The 23,798-nt window shown below is 39.7% G+C and overlaps 2 protein-coding genes and 9 non-coding genes across 11 annotated transcripts in view; 1 reads left to right on the top strand and 10 right to left on the bottom strand.

The window, feature by feature from the left end:
• LOC137491105 (uncharacterized) overlaps positions 1 to 23,798 on the top strand; it is a 698,540-nt gene that overhangs the window by 89,737 nt on the left and 585,005 nt on the right. The window lies entirely within an intron of this gene.
• Positions 954 to 1,027, bottom strand: trnan-guu (transfer RNA asparagine (anticodon GUU)). Its single transcript has one exon. It is a non-coding gene; the product is annotated as a tRNA-Asn (tRNA).
• On the bottom strand, positions 1,136 to 1,208 carry trnak-cuu (transfer RNA lysine (anticodon CUU)). Its single transcript has one exon. It is a non-coding gene; the product is annotated as a tRNA-Lys (tRNA).
• Positions 2,404 to 2,476, bottom strand: trnak-cuu (transfer RNA lysine (anticodon CUU)). Its single transcript has one exon. It is a non-coding gene; the product is annotated as a tRNA-Lys (tRNA).
• Positions 3,496 to 3,569, bottom strand: trnan-guu (transfer RNA asparagine (anticodon GUU)). Its single transcript has one exon. It is a non-coding gene; the product is annotated as a tRNA-Asn (tRNA).
• trnak-cuu (transfer RNA lysine (anticodon CUU)) lies at positions 3,678 to 3,750 on the bottom strand. The gene has a single exon. It is a non-coding gene; the product is annotated as a tRNA-Lys (tRNA).
• trnan-guu (transfer RNA asparagine (anticodon GUU)) lies at positions 4,346 to 4,419 on the bottom strand. The gene has a single exon. It is a non-coding gene; the product is annotated as a tRNA-Asn (tRNA).
• Positions 4,528 to 4,600, bottom strand: trnak-cuu (transfer RNA lysine (anticodon CUU)). Its single transcript has one exon. It is a non-coding gene; the product is annotated as a tRNA-Lys (tRNA).
• trnan-guu (transfer RNA asparagine (anticodon GUU)) lies at positions 5,620 to 5,693 on the bottom strand. The gene has a single exon. It is a non-coding gene; the product is annotated as a tRNA-Asn (tRNA).
• On the bottom strand, positions 5,802 to 5,874 carry trnak-cuu (transfer RNA lysine (anticodon CUU)). Its single transcript has one exon. It is a non-coding gene; the product is annotated as a tRNA-Lys (tRNA).
• Positions 10,214 to 22,953, bottom strand: si:dkey-201g16.1. Its single transcript, XM_087249310.2, has 3 exons — positions 22,914 to 22,953; positions 22,041 to 22,190; positions 10,214 to 16,966 (listed from the first exon to the last, which is right to left on the bottom strand). Exons 2-3 carry the CDS (start codon positions 22,123 to 22,125, stop codon positions 16,098 to 16,100), a joined length of 954 nt encoding a protein of 317 aa, XP_087105436.1. The 5' UTR covers positions 22,126 to 22,190; positions 22,914 to 22,953; the 3' UTR covers positions 10,214 to 16,097.

The raw sequence follows: 23,798 nt of genomic DNA, 5'->3' as shown, positions 1-23,798 counted from the left end.
TCTGCTAAATCCTGATTTCATCTTGTAACGCTGGACAGAATGTGGCCCAGGATATATGCCCAGTGCACGATTTAGCAGTTGCAAGGCAGCAAAATGCCTAATTCGTCTCTGGGTGGGCTTCAACCACCAACCTTTCAGTTAACAGCCTAACGCACTAACCGATTGCACCACAGAGACTTAGTGAAAAGTCACCTACAGTGGTAGAAACGCGTAACTTTGTCTCAAAGTCTGCTACATGAACGCTAATGTAAGTTTGCTGGGAGAGAGAGAGAAAAGTAACAGGAAGACCCAACGTGGGGCTCGAACCCACGACCCTGACATTAAGAGTCTCATGCTCTACCGACTGAGCTAGCCGGGCTGATGAGATGAACTTTTAACAGCTAAACACTCTTTACAGTAATACCTTCCCTACCCGTGACAATGTTCTGCTAAATCCTGATTTCGTCTTGTAACGCTGGACAGAATGTGGCCCAGGATATATGCCCAGTGCACGGTTTAGCAGTTGCAAGGCAGCAAAATGCCAAATTTGTCCCTGGGTGGGCTTCAACCACCAAGCTTTCAGTTAACAGCCGAACGCGCTAACCGATTGCGCCACAGAGACTTAGTGAAAGGTGACCTACAGTGGTAGAAACGCGGAACTTTGTCTCAAAAGGTCTGCTATATGAACCCTAATGTAAGTTTGCTGAGAGAGAGAGAGAAAAGTAACAGAAACGCCCAACATGGGGCTCGAACCCACGACCCTGACATTAAGTGTATCATGCTCGACCGACTGAGCTATTCAGGCAGATGAGGACTCCCCGCTAGAACTAGACACTGTTACAAGTAATACCTTCCCTACCCGTGACAATCTTCTGCTAAATCCTGATTTCATCTTGTAACGCTGGACAGAATGTGGCCCAGGATCTATGTCCAGTGCATGTGTTAGCAGTTGCAAGGCAGCAAACTGCCTAATTCGTCCCTGGGTGGGCTTGAACCACCAACCTTTCAGTTAACAGCCGAACGCGCTAACCGATTGCGCCACAGAGACTTAGTGAAAAGTCACCTACAGTGGTAGAAACGCGTAACTTTGTCTCAAAGTCTGCTACATGAACCCTTATGTAAGTTTGCTGGGAGAGAGAGAGAAAAGTAATAGGAACGCCCAACGTGGGGCTCGAACCCACGACCCTGAGATTAAGAGTCTCATGCTCTACCGACTGAGCTAGCCGGGCTGATGAGAAGCTCTTTTAGGAACCAGAAACCGTTTACAGTAATACCTTCCCTACCCGTGACAATCTTCTGCTAAATCCTGATTTCGTCTTGTAACGCTGGACAGAATGTGGCCCAGGATATATGCCCAGTGCACGGTTTAGCAGTTGCAAGGCAGCAAAATGCCTAATTCATCTCTGGGTGGGCTTCAACCACCAACCTTTCAGTTAACAGCCTAACGCGCTAACCGATTGCACCACAGAGACTTAGTGAAAAGTCACCTACAGTGGTAGAAACGCGTAACTTTGTCTCAAAGTCTGCTACATGAACGCTAATGTAAGTTTGCTGGGAGAGAGAGAGAAAAGTAACAGGAAGACCCAACGTGGGGCTCGAACCCACGACCCTGACATTAAGAGTCTCATGCTCAACCGTCTGAGCTAGCCGGGCTGATGAGATGAACTTTTAAGAGCTAAACACTCTTTACAGTAATACCTTCCCTACCCGTGACAATGTTCTGCTAAATCCTGATTTCGTCTTGTAACGCTGGACAGAATGTGGCCCAGGATCTATGTCCAGTGCACGTGTTAGCAGTTGCAAGGCAGCAAAATGCCTAATTCGTGCCTGGGTGGGCTTCAACCACCAACCTTTCAGTCAACAGCCGAACGCGCTAACCGATTGCGCCAAAGAGACTTAGTAAAAAGTCACCTACAGTGGTAGAAACGCGGAACTTTGTCTCAAAACGTCTGCTATATGAACCCTAATGTAAGTTTGCTGAGAGAGAAAAGTAACAGAAACGACCAACGTGGGGCTCAAACCCACAACCCTGACATTAAGAGTCTCATGCTCTACCGACTGAGCTAGCCAGGCGGATGAGAAGTCCCCACTAGAACTAGACACTGTTAACAGTAATACCTTCCCTACCCGTGACAATCTTCTGCTAAATCCTGATTTCATCTTGTAACGCTGGACAGAATGTGGCCCAGGATCTATGTCCAGTGCACGTGTTAGCAGTTGCAAGGCAGCAAAATGCCTAATTCGTCCCTGGGTGGGCTTGAACCACCAACCTTTTAGTTAACAGCCGAACGCGCTAACCGATTGCGCCACAGAGACTTAGTGAAAAGTCACCTACAGTGGTAGAAACGCGTAACTTTGTCTCAAAGTCTGCTATATTAAACCTTATGTAAGTTTGCTGGGAGAGAGAGAGAAAAGAAACAGGAACGCCCAACGTGGGGCTCGAACCCACGACCCTGAGATTAAGAGTCTCATGCTCTACCGACTGAGCTAGCCAGGCTGATGGGAAGCTCTTTTAGGAACCAGAAACCGTTTACAGTAATACCTTCCCTACCCGTGACAATCTTCTGCTAAATCCTGATTTCATCTTGTAACGCTGGACAGAATGTGGCCCAGGATATATGCCCAGTGCACGGTTTAGCAGTTGCAAGGCAGCAAAATGCCTAATTCGTCTCTGGGTGGGCTTCAACCACCAACCTTTCAGTTAACAGCCTAACGCGCTAACCGATTGCACCACAGAGACTTAGTGAAAAGTCACCTACAGTGGTAGAAACGCGTAACTTTGTCTCAAAGTCTGCTACATGAACGCTAATGTAAGTTTGCTGGGAGAGAGAGAGAAAAGTAACAGGAAGACCCAACGTGGGGCTCGAACCCACGACCCTGACATTAAGAGCCTCATGCTCTACCGACTGAGCTAGCCGGGCTGATGAGATGAACTTTTAAGAGCTAAACACTCTTTACAGTAATACCTTGCCTACCCGTGACAATATTCTGCTAAATCCTGATTTCGTCTTGTAACGCTGGACAGAATGTGGCCCAGGATCTATGTCCAGTGCACTTGTTAGCAGTTGCAAGGCAGCAAAATGCCTAATTCGTACCTGGGTGGGCTTCAACCACCAACCTTTCAGTCAACAGCCGAACGCGCTAACAGATTGCGTCAAAGAGACTTAGTAAAAAGTCACCTACAGTGGTAGAAACGCGGAACTTTGTCTCAAAAGGTCTGCTATATGAACCCTAATGTAAGTTTGCTGAGAGAGAGAGAGAAAAGTAACAGAAACGCCCAACGTGGGGCTCGAACCCACGACCCTGACATTAAGTGTATCATGCTCGACCGACTGAGCTAGCCAGGCAGATGAGGACTCCCCACTAGAACTAGACACTGTTAACAGTAATACCTTCCCTACCCATGACAATATTCCGCTAAATCCTGATTTCATCTTGTAACGCTGGACAGAATGTGGCCCAGGATCTATGTCCAGTGCATGTGTTAGCAGTTGCAAGGCAGCAAACTGCCTAATTCGTCCCTGGGTGGGCTTGAACCACCAACCTTTCAGTTAACAGCCGAACGCGCTAACCGATTGCGCCACAGAGACTTAGTGAAAAGTCACCTACAGTGGTAGAAACGCGTAACTTTGTCTCAAAGTCTGCTACATGAACCCTTATGTAAGTTTGCTGGGAGAGAGAGAGAAAAGTAATAGGCACGCCCAACGTGGGGCTCGAACCCACGACCCTGAGATTAAGAGTCTCATGCTCTACCGACTGAGCTAGCCGGGCTGATGAGAAGCTCTTTTAGGAACCAGAAACCGTTTACAGTAATACCTTCCCTACCCGTGACAATGTTCTGCTAAATCCTGATTTCGTCTTGTAACGCTGGACAGAATGTGGCCCAGGATCTATGTCCAGTGCACGTGTTAGCAGTTGCAAGGCAGCAAAATGCCTAATTCGTGCCTGGGTGGGCTTCAACCACCAACCTTTCAGTCAACAGCCGAACGCGCTAACCGATTGCGCCAAAGAGACTTAGTAAAAAGTCACCTACAGTGGTAGAAACGCGGAACTTTGTCTCAAAACGTCTGCTATATGAACCCTAATGTAAGTTTGCTGAGAGAGAGAGAGAAAAGTAACAGAAACGACCAACGTGGGGCTCAAACCCACAACCCTGACATTAAGAGTCTCATGCTCTACCGACTGAGCTAGCCAGGCGGATGAGAAGTCCCCACTAGAACTAGACACTGTTAACAGTAATACCTTCCCTACCCGTGACAATATTCTGCTAAATCCTGATTTCATCTTGTAACGCTGGACAGAATGTGGCCCAGGATCTATGTCCAGTGCACGTGTTAGCAGTTGCAAGGCAGCAAAATGCCTAATTCGTCCCTGGGTGGGCTTGAACCACCAACCTTTCAGTTAACAGCCGAACGCGCTAACCGATTGCGCCACAGAGACTTAGTGAAAAGTCACCTACAGTGGTAGAAACGCGTAACTTTGTCTCAAAGTCTGCTATATTAAACCTTATGTAAGTTTGCTGGGAGAGAGAGAGAAAAGTAACAGGAACGCCCAACGTGGGGCTCGAACCCACGACCCTGAGATTAAGAGTCTCATGCTCTACCGACTGAGCTAGCCGGGCTGATGAGAAGCTCTTTTAGGAACCAGAAACCGTTTACAGTAATACCTTCCCTACCCGTGACAATCTTCTGCTAAATCCTGATTTCATCTTGTAACGCTGGACAGAATGTGGCCCAGGATATATGCCCAGTGCACGATTTAGCAGTTGCAAGGCAGCAAAATGCCTAATTCGTCTCTGGGTGGGCTTCAACCACCAACCTTTCAGTTAACAGCCTAACGCGCTAACCGATTGCACCACAGAGACTTAGTGAAAAGTCACCTACAGTGGTAGAAACGCGTAACTTTGTCTCAAAGTCTGCTACATGAACGCTAATGTAAGTTTGCTGGGAGAGAGAGAGAAAAGTAACAGGAAGACCCAACGTGGGGCTCGAACCCACGACCCTGACATTAAGAGTCTCATGCTCTACCGACTGAGCTAGCCGGGCTGATGAGATGAACTTTTAACAGCTAAACACTCTTTACAGTAATACCTTCCCTACCCGTGACAATGTTCTGCTAAATCCTGATTTCGTCTTGTAACGCTGGACAGAATGTGGCCCAGGATATATGCCCAGTGCACGGTTTAGCAGTTGCAAGGCAGCAAAATGCCAAATTTGTCCCTGGGTGGGCTTCAACCACCAAGCTTTCAGTTAACAGCCGAACGCGCTAACCGATTGCGCCACAGAGACTTAGTGAAAGGTGACCTACAGTGGTAGAAACGCGGAACTTTGTCTCAAAAGGTCTGCTATATGAACCCTAATGTAAGTTTGCTGAGAGAGAGAGAAAAAAGTAACAGAAACGCCCAACATGGGGCTCGAACCCACGACCCTGACATTAAGTGTATCATGCTCGACCGACTGAGCTATTCAGGCAGATGAGGACTCCCCACTAGAACTAGACACTGTTACAAGTAATACCTTCCCTACACGTGACAATCTTCTGCTAAATCCTGATTTCATCTTGTAACACTGGACAGAATGTGGCCCAGGATCTATGTCCAGTGCATGTGTTAGCAGTTGCAAGGCAGCAAACTGCCTAATTCGTCCCTGGGTGGGCTTGAACCACCAACCTTTCAGTTAACAGCCGAACGCGCTAACCGATTGCGCCACAGAGACTTAGTGAAAAATCACCTACAGTGGTAGAAACGCGTAACTTTGTCTCAAAGTCTGCTACATGAACCCTTATGTAAGTTTGCTGGGAGAGAGAGAGAAAAGTAATAGGAACGCCCAACGTGGGGCTCGAACCCACGACCCTGAGATTAAGAGTCTCATGCTCTACCGACTGAGCTAGCCGGGCTGATGAGAAGCTCTTTTAGGAACCAGAAACCGTTTACAGTAATACCTTCCCTACCCGTGACAATCTTCTGCTAAATCCTGATTTCGTCTTGTAACGCTGGACAGAATGTGGCCCAGGATCTATGTCCAGTGCATGTGTTAGCAGTTGCAAGGCAGCAAAATGCCTAATTCGTACCTGGGTGGGCTTCAACCACCAACCTTTCAGTCAACAGCCAAACGCGCTAACCGATTGCGCCAAAGAGACTTAGTAAAAGGTCACCTACAGTGGTAGAAACGCGGAACTTTGTCTCAAAAGGTCTGCTATATGAACCCTAATGTAAGTTTGCTGAGAGAGAGAAAAGTAACAGAAACGCCCAACGTGGGGCTCAAACCCACGACCCTGACATTAAGAGTCTCATGCTCTACCAACTGACCAAGCCGGGCTGATGAGATGAATGTATAAGAGCTAAACACTGTTTACAGTAATACCTTCCCTACCCGTGACAATGTTCGGCTAAATCCTGATTTCATCTTGTAAAGCTGGACAGAATGTGGCCCAGGATCTATGTCCAGTGCACGTGTTAGCAGTTACAAGGCAGCAAAATGCTTGATCCGTCCCTGGGTGGGCTTGAACCACCAACCTTTCAGTTAACAGAGAAACGCGCTATCCGATTGCGCCACAGAGACTTAGTGAAACGTGACCTACAGTGGTAGAAACCCGGAACTTTGTCTCAAAAGGTCTGCTATATGAACCCTAATGATAGTTTGCTGAGAGAAAGAGAGAAAAGTAACAGAAACGCCCAATGTGGGGCTCTAACCCACGACGCTGAGACTAAGAGTCTCATGCTCTATCGACTGAGCTAGCAGGGATGATGAGAAGCTTTTTTAGGAACCAGAAACCTTTTACAGTAATACCTTCCCTACCCGTGACAATGTTCTGCTAAATCCTGATTTCATCTTGTAACGCTGGACAGAATGTGGCCCAGGATCTATGTCCAGTGCACGTGTTAGCAGTTACAAGGCAGCAAAATGCTTGATCTGTCCCTGGGTGGGCTTGAACCACCAACATTTCAGTTAACAGCCAAACGCGCTAACCGATTGCGCCACAGAGACTTAGTGAAAGGTCACCTACAGTGGTAGAAACGCGGAACTTTGTCTCAAAAGGTCTGCTATATGAACCCTAATGTAAGTTTGCTGAGAGAGAGACAGAGAGGTAACAGAAACGTCCAACGTGGGGCTCTAACCCACAACCCTGAGATTAAGAGTCTCATGCCCTACCGACTGAGCTAGCCGAACTGACGAGAAGCCTTTTCAAGAGCTAGACACCATTTACAGTAATACCTTCCCTACCCATGACAATCTTCTGCTAAATCCTGATTTCATCTTGTAACGCTGGACAGAATGTGGCCCAGGATCTATGTCCAGTGCACGTGTTAGCAGTTGCAAGGCAGCAAAATGCCTAATTCGAACCTGGGTGGGCTTGAACCACCAACCTTTCAGTTAACAGCCGAACGCACTAATGGATTGAGCCACAGCGACTTAGTGAAAGGTCACCTACAGTGGTAAAAACGGGGAACTTTGTCTCAAAAGGTCTGCTATATGAACCCTAATGTAAGTTTGCTGAGAGAGAGAGAGAAAAGTAACAGAAACGCCCAACTTGGGGCTCTAACCCACAACCCTGAGATTGAGAGTCTCATACTCTACCGACTGTGCTAGCCGAGCTGTTTCAAGAGCTAGACACTGTTTACAGTAATACCTTCCCGACCCGTGACAATGTTCTACTAAATCCTGATTTCATCTTGTAACGCTGGACAGAATGTGGCCCAGGATATATGCCCAGTGCACATGTTAGCAGTTGCAAGGCAGCAAAATGTGTAATTCGTCAGTGGGTGGGCTCGAATAACCAACCTTTGGGTCATTATATCTTGTTTAATACCCATTTTATTCATTTATACTATTCATTTTATTTATTTACTCATTTATATTAATATGCGAATATGTCTCAATAAATAATTAAAATTTTGTTAATTAGTTGAGTGCTATAGGTCTTACAAAAGCCTTTTATCTAAAATTAGCGTAAAAACTCTTAACTGTACATAAGCTCATTGATCTCTCCATTTTTCTTCTTAAAATAGGTCTCTGGTAATTCATCTTCATCGCCCAACTTTTTTTTTTTTTCAATTATTTCAATGCAGTTATTTGGTATTGCTTTTTTCAACTCATGACATTGTCTTTGTAATTTTGCTTTAACAACTCTTTTATACCCATCCTCCACAATTACTTTTAATGGTACAAATCCTTTTATTACTTCGTATAATACATCTTTAACTTGTCTTAATCCTCCGTCCCACCATTCCTTAAAATATAAAACATTTCCTTCACTTAAAATTGTTGAATTCAGTAAAAGTGGTTGTTCTAGAATCTGTGCCCTTGCTTTTGGTATAATCAACAAATTTTTTAAAAATCCCCCTCATGATTCTAAGACCTCAACATAAAATTTTGGCAGACCTGCTATCATCCGTTTCTTCATCTTCATCCATAAAACATTACATCCCATATTAAAATGTCCACATTTCTTCAAATAATAATCCAACACACTTTTCCAAATCACACCCATTTTCCCTTCCAAAAACCTTTGAATAATCTTAATTGTTAATGCTTTCATTTTTAAAAAACTATCCAAAAGTCCCAGACCCCCTTCTTTTACCTCCCCAATCAAAGTATAATAAGCAATCTTGGCTCTTCTATTTCCCCACAAAAACTACATCAATTTTTTTATAGTATACTTCAGGCAACGCAGTTACACCTAACACATGCCAGACCTTTGACAACATTAAAGCATTTAAGATGAATACTTTCCCTTTTATCGTCAAATTCTAGCTTTCCAAAATCTCTGTCTTTTCTCAATTCCATTTAAAACTCTCTCCCAATTTAAAATATCTGCTTTATTAGAATCCATCCCCACCCAAATTCCCAAAATGTTTGTGTTCCTTTTCTTCTTTAAAGGGTATATGTTGTGTTATTTCTTTTACTCTTCCCACCCTCATGCTCAAACTTTTTCCAACATTAACCTTAGCTCCTGATGCTTTACAATATCACTCTAAAATCCCCAACGATGTAGTATCATCAGCGTATTGATACACAGCTTCTCTGTTGTCATTGTTTTCTATTTGTATCCCTTTAATGCTTCTATCTGATTTTATTGCCAATCCCAGTGGCTCAGCTACCAGTGTGTATAATAAAGCAGACAATGGACATCCTTGCCTTATTGATCTAGTTGGTTGAAGACATTCTGTTTAAAAAAAATTACATTTAATACAAGTTAAAATATCTGTATAAAATTTTTTAATCCATTTTCTAAAATTTTCCCCAAATCCAAACTCCTTAAGAATTGCAAATAAAAAATCATGCTCTACCCTGTCAAAAGCCTTCTCCAGATCTAAACCTATTAAAACCCCCCCTTTCTCTTTTTCTTTCATATAGTAGACAATTTAGCTTACCCAATTCACCTGTACCGCATGTTTTTTCGATTGTGGGGAAAACCGGAGAACCCAGAGGAAACCTACGCGAACACTGATAGAACATGCAAACTCCACACAGAAATGCCAACTGACCAGGGCACAGTACTGTGTGTGTGTATGTGTGTATGTATATATATAAAGCAGCTACTTTTTTTCAGCAAATTATGTACCCTTTAGCCCCTTCACAACCCTTTAAATGTTTATCTTGCATAAACTTTTTTATTTATTTATTTATTTATGTTTTTTTTATTAATTTAATTTTTATTTATTTACTTTTTTACGGTAAATACAAGTGTCATTACTATACGCGTTTTTTTTCCCTATATTTGTGTCTGCCTATTGTTGTAATTGTATTACATCTTGCATGTTTATGCATGTAAAGCCTACTTGGTTTGCATATTTTTTAGACAATTTAATAAAAATTAATTAATTAATAAAAACATAAAAATTAGATGTAGTATATAATCCCAAATCTTATTTTTGAAAAAGTCGGTGGTAAAGAGTTTTTTTTAAAGTGTGGCTTTAAGATTCATAAACTCATATTAGGCTAAAAAAATTTCCTCTTTCAGTTTTTATTTGCCCACTTAATAATACTGGTTAGTAATAGTCATAAATATATACACACACACACATGTATATATATATATATATATATATATATATATATATATATATATATATATACATACATACACACACACACACACACATATATATATTTACACACAATATATTTAAAAAAAAAATTATGAAATATGGAATGACCTATGGGGGGCATAGATTCCCTGTGTTACACCACGGTTTTTAATTATCAGCAGTTTGACCACAGAAAAAAAAAAATAATAATAATATAATTTTAATATGTATGAAAAGATAACCCTTTCATGATGATGCATGCAAAATATGTATTGCCTATTTAAAAATTATCTTAGAAAATGTACCTGTCATTTCTGAGCTGACATTATCCTTCTATTCAGATGGCAGTACTAAGAAATAAATGTTTATGGTCACATGGCCAAACTACCCAATCATGTTAGACCTGCTCTGAACTCATTTAGACATCTTAACTTTTCATTATATATGAACATGTGCTTTATAATAAGAGTTGCTTTTGAATACTACAGAAAAATATGCAAGCAAAAATTGTGGTCACAATTAGAGATGTCCCGATCTGGAAATTCGTCCGATATCAGTCCAAAAAACTATATCGGACTGTGTTAAAAATCTCAGATAAAAGCAGTCCGATACACTCTAAACTCCGTTACAGCTATTTTATCTAGCAACATCCAGAGCCAGCATGCAAAGCCCACGTGATCACAATACTGCTTGATAGCAAAGTCAATAGAAATCTATTGTGATGGTAGCACACGCTGACGCTATCAACAACAACACATGTCTATGGAACCAGATTAGTCTCAAAAGAAATTCACGCAAAAGACACGATGTACACGTGTAGCCAAATTCACGTGCATAAAACTAAATTCATGTGCATAAAATATTTATATTCACAAAAAAATTTTACGAGCACAAAATAAAATTACATTTTTTATAAAATACGTTTCACAAATGCAAAACACCATTTGCAAATGTAAAAGTGTACAAAAAGTTTTAAATGTTTAAAACTTGCAAGTTCATCCTGGATGAGAATGTGCAAATCCTCTTTCACGTATGACTCCCCCTGGATACGTGTGTGTGTGTATTTTTGAGACTTTCCTGCCAGAGTCAGGGCAACTCGTACCTTTCAGCCAATCAGATGAGAGCTGTATTCAATGAAACCAACTCTGCGCTTCTTTTGCGCAGACTGTTCCTCTCCAGCATGGCGAACGGAGAAAGCAGCAGTCGCACTTTTTTTCATTCATTTATTTATTTGACCATATCCTCACTCTTTTTATCCATTATTTTGACGCAGCTCCGCTTTTCTTATTGCAGCGCCTTTGTGGTCCAGTGGTCAGCACATTGGGTTACCATGCTCTTAGACCTGTGTTCCTGTGTTTTTTTCATTTTTATTGTTAAGACATATAAAACTGTAAGGTTGTTGAACATTTGAAGTTCTAAAGCAGCTATTTTCTTGAAAAAGACGTGATAGTGTCATTAGAAACTGAATGAAACAGAAAAAAAATAAAGATCCTCACCTGAGTAAATATCTTTTTTTTCAGTTTCATTCAGTTTCTGATGAAACTATTACGTCTTTTTCAAGAAAACAGCTGCTTTAGAACTTCAAATGTTCAACAACCTTACAGTTTTATATGTATTAAAGAGCCCATATTATACATGAAATAGGGTCATATCCTGGTTGTAAGGGTCTCCAACAACAGTCTAATATGCATGCAAGGTCAAAAAACACTTTCATGGTCTTATAATCTGCATTTATTTTTACCTAATTATCCCAGCGACTCCTGTATGAATCGTCCAGTGATTCATTTGTTCCCAAACCCCTCCTTAGCGCGGAGCTAATCTGCGCTGATTGGACCGATGACAGTCTGTCGCGATTGGTCGACTGCCTTCAGTCAGAGAGGGAAATGGCCAATAGCTAATCAGCAATTTAAAAAGTAATCACAGTTCATACACGCTCGATAGTGTAGACATGAATTTTAGCTGCCACACTATGGCGAGTGGATAGTGCCACGGATAACCAAACGAAGAAGACAGTCGTGTACTCGCCATACCACACACACACAAAAACACACACACACCTCCGGATGACAACGCTCCCGCTTCCGCCCGCACCCGCCAGGTTTTAGCCTGAGAAACCGCTCCGTTTTCTGCCCGCTGCGCCCGGTCCCGCTAGAGCGGAGAACACAACCAAAAATCACCCAGTATACAGTCCAGACAGCCAAGCTGTCTGTATAAATACACACACACAGCACAAAGCTCGTTCGTTCGTTCGTTCGCTCTCTCTCTCTCTCTCGCTCTCTCATACGCGCGCGTGCGCACTAACACACACACAAGCACCACGCAGACTCTCTCTTTCTAATTCGCATAGCAATATCCGTGATATTGCTAGACTGCCCGCTCCTGTCCCAAATTAAACCCGTTACCGACCGCTCCCGCGATTTATTCGGAAATTTATTCCCGCGGCTGTCCCCGCGCCAGATTTCTGCGGCGCGGGAATAAATTTCCGAATAAATCGCGGGAGCAGAACTCTAGCACGGAGCTCCATAAACAAACAGCACGCGTCGCGTTTTTAACGTGACTTTGCTTGCGATAAGATAAAATATCCAGTTAACCTGATACAGTACACGCGGTTACAAGTAACAAATCACAACTAAATACATTTGCAAGCTAGAGTCAACGAGGCAACAACTTTAACCGCACGTACTTACACTTGAGAAATGGAAGAAACCCATCCTGACGTCCATCAGTTACTCTTTACTGATCCTTCCTTTAACAAACTCAGATGAAGTATTCTTTGTAGCATGTAGCTTCCAGAAGTTTCCAACTGCTTGGTTATAATGCTGAGGTTTCATCTTTGGGTAGAGACTCAATATATCCATCTGCAGTGTGACTTCAATCGACCGGCATGTTTGTGTGCGTGTGTTTGTGGGTGTGCGTGTGTTTGTGGGTGTGCGTGTGTGTCTGGGTTTCTGCGTCAGAGGGCGGGGCCTCAGGTTTGAAATCTCCCGGGTTTGCGCGTGCACGTGAATAACTTGGTTTCGTTCGTACGTCATGGCGAAACACCTAATGAGTCGGTATCAAGGCGACTCGTTTGAAGCACTACGAGTCGACTCTTTTATAGATGAATCAACCGTTTTAAACACTGTACTCTTACAGATTTAAGCCTTAGCTGGATACTTCACTTCACTTAGAGCTGTGTTACACACTACATGGAGGGGAATTTTCAAAAACCCATAATATGGGCTCTTTAACAATAAAATTGAAGGAAAAAAGTACCAACTTCTGTGAGGTTCGAACACGGGTCCAAGGACATGGTAACACAACGTGCTGACCACTGGACCACAATGGCTCTGTAATACTGATATGGCCGGAATGATACTTATGATAACCAAAAAGAGTGAGGATATGGTGAAACAAATAAATAAATGAAAAAAAGTGCGACTGCTGCTTTCTCCGTTCGCAATGCTGGAGAGAAACAGTCTGCACAAATGAAGCGCAGAGTTGGTTTCATTGAATACAGCTCTCATCTGATTGGCTGAAAGGTACGAGTTACCCTGACTCTGGCAGGAAAGTCTCAAAAATGCACACACACGTATCCAGGGGGAGTTGTACGTGAAAGAGGATTTGCACATTCTCATCCAGGATGAACTCGCAAGTTTTAAACATTCAAAACTTTTTGTCTTATACATTTGCAAATGGTGTTTTGCATTTGTGAAACGTATTTTATGAAAATGTATTTTTATTTTGTGCCCGTAAAATTTTTTTGTGAATATAAATAAATATTTTACGCACGTGAATTTGGTTTTATGCACGTGAATTTGGCTACACATGTGTACATCGTGTCTTTTGCGTGAATTTCTTTGGAGACTAATCTGGTTCCATACATGTCTAACGTTACTGGTTTATTTACTTCACGCCAAGCGATCTTTACATTGTTTTGTATATGCTGCTAAGCAACACAAGGGACCGAATTGCGACGTAGCACACATCGTGCGAGCCTTAATTCCGTCATGGCATGTCTTGGTGCATCCAATGTACCTAATTCAACACCAGCGCTTCCCACACATAAGACTACCTCAGCGGCCCGGTTCTGTGTGCGTGAGAAAAGTTTATGCCACAGACTCGCGGGCTCTGCTGCTGCAGACCCACAGAGACACGCTGGACACCTGCTCTGACTTTAACTTTGAGAAGAGTACACGCAGAAAAAAAAGCCTTTTACTAAATAGACTGATCCAGCTCATTATTTAGGGTGAAAATACATTGTCTTTTTCCCGGACACGTCCTCTATTTGCGCCTTAAAAATGCATTCAGCCAGGATTTCTAAATCGCCTATCATGTCCCGGATTCTGCTTTCTTTAGCTGCGTTTCTACATTATTACAAGCAAACAGTGGCCGGTGAATCTCAATCTCTCAGCAGCACCAAGACTAGAGAGGGAGCAGATTTGACCTGTCAGTGGTGCACATGGATAGTAGGAGTGAAATAGTGGATTTATTATTCTTTATTTTATTTTTTTACTTGAACACTCTAAAAGGAAACGTGTCATGTAAAATGCTAAACATTTTTGTTGTTTTCATCGTCTGTTAAATAGGAATAAGAAATCATTCTGTTGCTGATGGCCATTACAGTTTAAAAGAAAGAATGATATTACTTTTGGGGCAGAAGGAAAATTTAATTAGAGACATTCTCATGTTTAACTCTTCGTTAAAAAGCCCAGAAAGATAAAGTGCTCTGATAAACAGTGTCAGCTTTGCACATCAGTTCGCAGTTCTGTCTGTCTTTACATTGTCAATTTTTTTCGATGTGGACAGTAGGGTGGAATCTGTGCAATATATTATGTAAATATAATGAATTTTCATAAATAAAATTATTCTTAAAAGTCATATTATTGTATGTGCTGTGGAGAAAAGGTGTGTTTCAATCCAGCTTCTGCAAGTATAGTTATGTTAAAGATAATATGTGCAATATATATTATTATAAAATTAATAATGTTTGGGAACATTGATACAGCCATAATGTTCTTATGATACAAACAAAGATTAAATAGATCTGGTCATGAAAATGTTTGTACTAACCATACTGCACATTTTTATTAATTAACAATAACTTATTTCTGGAGCCCAGCTTGAAAGATATTTTGCAGCTCAACTGGAACAAAAATTCACCAAAAAGCTGTGTTTGAAATCGAAACTTTGGACACTGAACCTTTAGCAGTTGTTCAATTAACAATATTTTTTTTCATATGTTCCTGCTCTCAGCTGTTTCTACGATTTGCTGATGATAAAAAAAAATTTATAACTGAAATGACCTTTAATTAGCATTTTGCACTTTAAAAATTTATTTTTGTTTATTCAATTAAGATATTTTATAAAATTAAAAAAGTAAAGTATTCATGATTTTTGCTGATATCGGATATATATCGGTATCGGTTCGTACTGAAGGCTGCAATATCGGTATCGTATCGGAAGTTAAAATTTTGTATCGGGACATCCCTACACGAGAAAATGTTTTGCTGCATTCATGTAATGTCTGCAACTTTTTGTCCAATTCTGTAGACACATCAGATTTCAGATGTACAGTTTCTCTCCAGTGTGAATCCTCTTTTGTGTGATTCAGATGTGTTCACTGATTAAACCTCTTGTCACAGTGTGAACACTTGTACGGTCTCTCAAGTGTAAAACATCTGGTGCAGTTTCAATTTTGTAATAAAAGTCTTCTCACACTCAAAACACATATACTCTTTCACACCAGTGTGGATCTTCATGTGTTCATTAAGGTTTGCTGATCGGTTAAAACTCTTCTTACACTGAGTGAATGTCAATGGTTTCTTCCCAGTGTGGGTCTTCATGCGTTTATTAAGGTCTGAGGATGTGCTGAAACTCATCCCACACCGAAGCTGCGGTCACAATAGAGTTTGAGCATGCAAAATTCTGTTGTACGGCGTTGCGAAAAGGAGCGGGAACAAACAAGATGATTAGACATTTTAAAAAGTGAGCGATTGGTACATTTTTTTAAATTTCAGTCCAGAGAGGTCATGTTTTGATCTTCGATTGGTCTCACACAGTCAAGTGATGCGATTTCGCAGGTCAGAGTCCGTCAGAGTTTCGTAGGTCATGGTTTCTCTCCGTTGTGGCTTACCATGTGTAGATTAAGGCATGATGATTGGCTGAAAATCTTCCCACACTGAGTGCATGCGTATGGTTTCTCTCCAGTGTGTTTCCTCATGTGTAGATTAAGGTTTGATGAGCAGGTAAAACTCTTCTCACACTCAGTGCAAGTGAATGATTTCTCTCCGGTATGGATCCTCATGTGTAGATTAAGGTGTTCTGATCGGTTGAAACTCTTCGCACACTGAGTGCATGTGAATGGTTTCTCTCCAGTGTGGATCCTCATGTGCTTATTAAGAGATGATGATTGGCTGAAACTCTTCCCACACTGAGTGCATGTGAATGGTTTCTCTCCAGTGTGGATCCTCATGTGTAGATTAAGGGATGATGATATCCTAAAACTCTTCTCACACTGAGTGCACGTGAATGGTTTTTCTCCAGTGTGGATCATCATGTGTTTACTAAGGTTTGATGAGCAGTTGAAACTCTTCCCACACCGAGTGCATGTAAATGGTTTCTCTCCAGTGTGGATCCTCATGTGTAGATTAAGGGATGATGATAAGCTAAAACTCTTCCCACACAGAGTGCATGTGAATGGTTTCTCTCCAGTGTGGATCCTCATGTGTTGATTAAGGGATGATGATTTGCTGAAACTCTTCCCACACTGAGTGCATGTAAATGGTTTCTCTCCTGTGTGGATGCTCATGTGAATCTTAAGTTTGCTTTTGCTTCCCAAAATCTTTCCACACGGAGTGCAAGTGAAACGATTCTCGTCTCTCCTTTTCAATATACCATCAGTCTGTAAATGAGTTTTGTCCTCAATTTTAACATGATGTTCCTCCTCTTTACTCCCCTCCTTGTCTCCAATTAGGTCTGAAATGAATAAACATTAGTTTTCATTAAGTCTTAAAAACTCTCATCAAAACACACACACACTGTAACTTTGATGCACATTAAATGTAAAATAAATCAGATCATAGTTTGTTTGGTCTATTAACGTGTACACATTTAAGCAGATTCCAATCATCTTCATTTATCTAGTGCTTTTACAATGTAAATTGTGTAAAAGACACTTAACATAGAAGTTATAGTAAATTGAAACCGTGTCAGTCCAGTTTTCCAAGTTTCTCATAAAAGTATTTTTGGTCATATTAATAAGACACAGATTTGCAAGCTGTTTGTAGCTGACGCTGATTGGTCAGCTTGTAATTTTGTTTATGGTTTTGAATTTCATTATTTGAATGTGTATTGGTATATGTTTGTTACTAATTTCTTTGTTGCCGGTTGGCTTGAGTGGAAAGTCACATGATTCTCATTGATTGATTTAACCTGCGAGAGTTTGTATGGTCACTCAGGATAGTGAGATCTCAATGCAAGCACCTGTTTAATGCACCTGCTTATTTTACAGCTGGTTATCAGGCCAACACGGTAAACTAAACATTGTTTTATATATTATTTGTTTATTTTGATGTCCTTTTGATTTTGTGTTTGTGTGAAACATTTGGTTTGTTTATTTGTTTATCTTTTAGTCTTCACGGTGTTCATTAAATGAAACGCATGGTGGACATCAGTATTTGGAAGTGTGGACTGTTTAATAACCAGCGGGTAGTTACACTGTTAATGGCCTATTTTTATTTGTATATATTTATAATTACAACAAAATGACAGGGAATACTTGTTCATTCTGTGCCTGACTGGTAAACGCATCAGAAAAAAAAAAGTTCTGAGGTAACAGCTGAATATTTACCTCTCAGACATGAGACATATCTGTACAACATCTGCATAAAGGCTGAAATGTGCACCTTTCTAAAGATGTATAGTAAAGAAGTAGAACTACTTCACTACTGTACTTAAGTACTAAAAGGCAGTATCTGTACTTTACTGGAGTATTGTATTTTTCTCCTACTTACACTTTTACTTAAGTACATATTTTCGATAAGTTTAATACTTTTACTCTGATAAACTTTTTATGTGCTGCATCGTTACTCTTTACTAGCGGTGTGAAAATGATCGATATTGGTTCAGTAATAGATCATAACCGGTTATTACATACTAACGTCATTCATCTCCTATGCACGATGTCGCAATACTAGGACAGAGGCAAGGGCGAGTGAAAGCTGCACAGCACACGAGCCACTAATTCACTATACAGAGAAATGCTGTAAAACTACATCTCTGCCTCTCTCTCACTTTGTACATTTGACCTGCTGCGCTGGCTTTCCTCTCCTCTTGTCTGTTTAAGCGATAATATTGGATCCGGACACAATCGTGCCTTTAGTGCGAGTTTTCTCCACTGTGTCTATTACCTGTGATAACTGCGTATTATTTATATTAAAGTACTGGCACTAGGGATGTAACAATATTGTAAATACCGTCATACCGCAATAGTAATTGTTTTCAATGTTACCGTAGGTGCATGACTCAATAAAACTATATTTCTGAAAAAAGTTTGCTTAGGCAAATGAAGCGAATGGGAGGTAGCGGGAACTACAATTCCCATCAGCCTAGGCGTGGCCATCATTCTTTCCGGTCTGTTGTTACTACAGATCCAGTAATGCGGAAATGGAGTGTGTTGCTAGTAGAGGGGAAGAAAAAGAGCTGGAAATGATCGAACCTAAAGCGGGTTTTAAATCGGATGTGTGGAAAAAATTCGGTTTCTTTCTAAAAAGATACGATAAAGGAGAAAAGGTGACAGACAAAGAAAAAAACAGTATGCAGGCACTGCCAGACTATGGTAAAATATAAGTCGGGGAATACGACTAAAGACAGTCATGGTGACTGCAGAACACAGCACACTTGTTAGATTGATGCAGACATTGACTTGTACCATAAAGAGACCTCTATCTCACTCATGGCTTGTCCTCTCAAGTGGTGGAGAGACAATGCACAACGTTACCCACTGCTGTCAACCTTGGCTAAATCATATCTCTCTGTCCCAGAAACCTCAGTCCCAAATGAGAGGTTTTTTTTTTTTTCTTCTGTTGCCGGGGACATGCCCAGAGATCCCAGCTTTTACCAGATTATAGTTATATGATAATTTTTCTTAAAAAACCCATCTCTATCTAAGTGAGTGAGTGATTAAATGGTGAATGTGATGAGTTTTCAACAATACTAAATTGAAACTTTATTTTTTTTTAATATGGTTTAATAGTTTTTTGTTATTAAAATTGAAAAATTGAAGTTCTTGTTTCGAAACTTACAGATAGATGGCTAATTTGTATGTCATTGATATGTTCAGTGCTAAGGTAAATAAACACTTTTGGTACTTTTTTCGAGTCTTAGTAGTTTTAAGTAGTTTTGTTTTTCCTGTAAATTATTCAATAAATACCGTACCGTGCCATTCATACCAAGGTATTATCGTACCATGAAATTCTGATACAGTTACATCCCTAACTGGCACTCTTGCTAATTGTATTAATATTTATCACTGAGGGGTTCATAATTATGTTTCAGTGTATTACGGTACTGTAGTGATGACATCATGTTGTTTACGTGTTTAACGTCTAGGGCTGCAACTAATGATTATTTTAATGATCAATTAATCTGTTGATTATTTTTTCGATTAATCGGATAAAAAAAAAGCCCTTTCCAACCCTTTATTCAAAAAAGCTCATGCCTATAATAATAATAATAATAATAATAATAAACTGTTTTCAATCCAAATATGTAAATGTTTTTAAATGAAGATACTTAATAGACACATGAAATTCCATAAGAAATCACTTAACCTCAAACTTTAATGATAGTTTGCTTAAAACAAGCTAATTATTTGCCAATGGGGTGAGAAAATTTATCTTAATAAGATATAATCTCAAACAGCATCACTTCGTTTTCTCATGCTATTTTTCTTGTCTGGTCTTGATGTAATATTTTTTTAGATATATGAACTGGAAACGAGACAAAATGATTAAGAAAGAAAAGTTTTCTGCAGTGCAGCTATACATGACAACAGATGGAAAAATTAATGATCCAAAAAAGATAACATTCACACACTTGCTCATCATGCCATCAACTACCTGATATTCCAATTCACATAAACGTGCAAGTAATCGTGATTTATAACATGAGATGGACGTCTCCATGTTTACTTGCGGCCGCTGCCTCATTCATAAAAGCAGAACACGCAGGATTCAGCAGGTACATTCATAAGTTACTCCAAAAATACATGCAAGTAAATGTTTGGTGAACTTAGAAAAGCCTAGATTCAACTTTATAGTTACTTTCACTATGTGTAATGTGTATCTGATATGAATAAACACATCGGCAATTTATATTTGAATGGATTGTTAGACTTTCTTGTGTGTTTTACAAACTAATTGTCTTGTTTTACTAGTACTTGTGTGTATTTACATATCTAAAACATAAATGAATTATTAGGCAGTTAAAATGCTGCATAATTGAAACAAACGAATCGATAATGAAATTCGTTGCCAACGCTTTTAGTAATCGATTTTTATCGATTTAATCGATTCGTTGTTGCAGCTCTAGTCTCCACGTTATACTGTTGATAAGCAGAAGTGTTACCGTCTCGTGTTCATGCTGTACAGAGAGAGCATGTGAAAGTGAGTAATAAAAGACGCTGATAAAATGATTCGTTCTGTCTAGTGCCTAAGCTACGCACTCCAAGCTCAACAGGTTATGGGCCCAGGCAGCGAGACAAGCGATCGTTTTTAAGAAAGCGAAGTTAACACGTTGTATTCAGGTGCAAAGTAAGCAAAGATGGTAAGCAGAGCGGGAGGATATCTAGCACCGCAGTTTATGTTCGATGGATCAGAAGAAAAATTTGATCTATGGGAGCCAAAATTTCTAGGATATTTACACACTCTGAAGCTAAAAGAAACTATATTACATCAGCCTACTGATGCTGAAGCAGAGCAACTAGCCGAGGACAGGCGGAAGAACACTGATTGTTATGCTGAACTGATCAATGATAAAAGCCTATGACTGGTAGACACGATGCAGCCGATGACAGGAGAAAAGCCCTAAAAATACCGAAAGAGCATTATTCAGGCAAAAGTAAACCACGCATAATAAACATGTACACAGCATTGACTCAGCTGCACGAGTGACAGTAAGAGCGTTACAGACTATTTGATACGAGCAGAAAACAACATTACAGCTCTAAGGAATGCTGGAGAATTAATGAGTGATGGACTAACCATAGCGATGGTTCTCCGAGGACTACCGGATTCGTTTAGGCCACTAGCCATCCACATAACAAAAAATGAAGACGATGTCATGTTTACAGTAAAGTAAAGTAAAGAAGACTCAGGGCCTTATCATACACCCAGCGCAATGTAGCGCAAGGTGCGGCGCAATAGTCCTTTGCTAGTATCAGCTTGGCGCAAGAGTGGTTTTGAGGCGTTTTTATAGCAAATGCATTAGCGCTCATTTGTGCGCCCATAAGCGTTCTGAGGCGTACTAAATGGGAGACTAATAATACATAAAATAATGACAAAAGACATGAGAATAAGTGACAAAAGAAACTCATTCCTGTCTTTCAATGAGTGCTTATGTGCATTCAGGAGAACTAGGCAGCACACTAAGGGCTGCAAGATGGATTTAATTTGGTGTTCTTATTATTAAAATATATCTGAATGAGGATCAAATGACTGAGATAGAGGTAAAGTTGGTTTTATATTGACACATTCAGACTTTTTGCCTTAATAATATAACTTAATAAAAGTATTATCTGCAAACTCAAAATAGCAAAATCATATAAGCAGCCAATTACTATCAAAGTACAGCATTGTTCACAGTCAAATAAACAGTGTTAATGTTATTTAGAAGTCACACTTGCATGCTAATTCCGAATATCGGATTCGTTGAATCGAATATTCAACGTAACATGGTAAACAAAATAGAGACTTCTAAATGAACGCATGAGCGAATATAAAATCAACTTTACCCTATATGACTGAGTTGGTTTTTGAGAATGAAAATTAACCTGTTTGTTCCTGCAGATCTTCCTGTTTGACTGTGAATGTTTCTTTAATCTTCACATCTTCACTCTCCTCTTTAATAAACGCCATCTTTATAACAGTGTGGAGATCAGTCGCTTCAGCAGGAGTTTTTCTCTGTGTTTGGACACTTTATCCTGTTTAAAATGAACAAAACAATAAAAATGTCCTGTTTAAAATAAATAAAACAATGAACAGAAACAAAATAACTTCTCTTCAACACTTGCTTCAACAGTTACAAAAAAAAAATCAGGTATGTCTAATCATAGGGGTAAAGTTGGTTTTATATTCGCACATTCAGACCTTTTCTCTTAATAATATAATTTCATAAAAGTATTATTTTTTAACTCTAAATAGTGAAATCATATTAGCAGCCAATGACTATCAAAGTACAGCATTGTTCACAAACCAATAAACAATGTTGTTTAGAAGTCATTCTTGCCATGCTGATTCAAATTGAATATTCAAAGTAACACGGTAAACAATATAGAGACTTATAAATGAACGAATGTGTGAATATAAAACCAACTTCAGTCTGAGCTAGAAAGAATGAGCTAATAAAAACTACTACGTTTCTCATATATAGTGATGTACATTTAGAATGGAATGACATTATGCTTTTTAATCAATTAAACCTTCATTAAAACACCTATTACACACTGTTTCTGTTTCTTTAGTTTATTCAAACAATAGCCCTCATTACTAAGTAAAATAATACTACATAGTATAAAGCGTTAAAATAATGTTGTCAACAGCAGCATTATGCATTAACAGCATAATTTAGCATCGGATGAAAAAAGCCTGAAACTTTAATCAATCGCTTTATATACGTGTATAAGTGTAAACGCTTTAAAACAAACCTTTCTCCAGCTGAATCCAGCGCAAGAGCGGCGCAGACTTATGACGTCACACCACGCCAAAATAAAAGTCTTTTCTTTTGTTTCGCTTTTTTGCCACTTGCTGTTGCAGTCATGACTTCTTGACTACATTTATCCCTCGTTTTCCACTTTCTCTCCCTCTCCCCCTCTCTCTCTCACCTCACACACACACACACACAAATATATATATATATATATATTTTTTTTTTTCAGTATTTGGAATTGGAAATCAAAACCTTTACTCTAAACATTTTTAAGACAATTAAAAAAAAACTTGTTTAATCCACTAAGACTAAGTGTGTAAAGCAGAAAAAGGTATAACAAATAAACTGATGGGTGTTTTTAGCTGACACTTCACAGACACATTCTAGAGACACAAACTTATATTAAATGCTGAAAAGGGGTAAAATAGGTGCCCTTTAAGTATAAAAGTACCCATTACTACTTCATGTTTTAGTTTTACTAGCTTGGTCATTATCACTAAAAAGTGCCTTTGATGTCCCATGATTGAACAGTATTATATGGACATAATGTGCAATAAAGAAACTCTGATGTTTTGATATTGGTTAAACCTCTACGCACATGCAGGTAGAATTATCAGTGTTTTGAAATATGTTTTTGTAAATTTTTACGTCATTCTTTCATTGAATGGATGTGATTTTGCCATGTCCACACACTGCAGACAACTTCAGTGAGTCTAAAATGTTGGTAAATTAGATCAAATTAAAAATATTTGGAAATATTCTCATTATCTTTAACAGGTTGTTTAACAAATCAATTTAATAACTTTTATATTATTTTCATAATATTATATTAATCATTTTGCACGTGTCCTTGAAATTGCTGTCCACCCTGTCATGATGTGGT

This window comes from Danio rerio, chromosome 4 (genome assembly GCF_052040795.2).
Source record: "Danio rerio strain M-AB ecotype USA chromosome 4, GRCz13ab, whole genome shotgun sequence".
Classification (NCBI taxonomy): domain Eukaryota; kingdom Metazoa; phylum Chordata; class Actinopteri; order Cypriniformes; family Danionidae; genus Danio; species Danio rerio.
This window is presented reverse-complemented; position numbering and strand designations above follow the sequence as displayed.

Bases quoted from the DNA above. Each gene is read 5' to 3' on its own strand.
- si:dkey-201g16.1 (XM_087249310.2), bottom strand. From the start codon at position 22,125: ATGGCGTTTATTAAAGAGGAGAGTGAAGATGTGAAGATTAAAGAAACA. The intron at 16,967-22,040 runs GTTAATTTTCAT...TATTCATTTCAG, and splicing joins AGATCTGCAGGAACAAACAG to ACCTAATTGGAGACAAGGAG.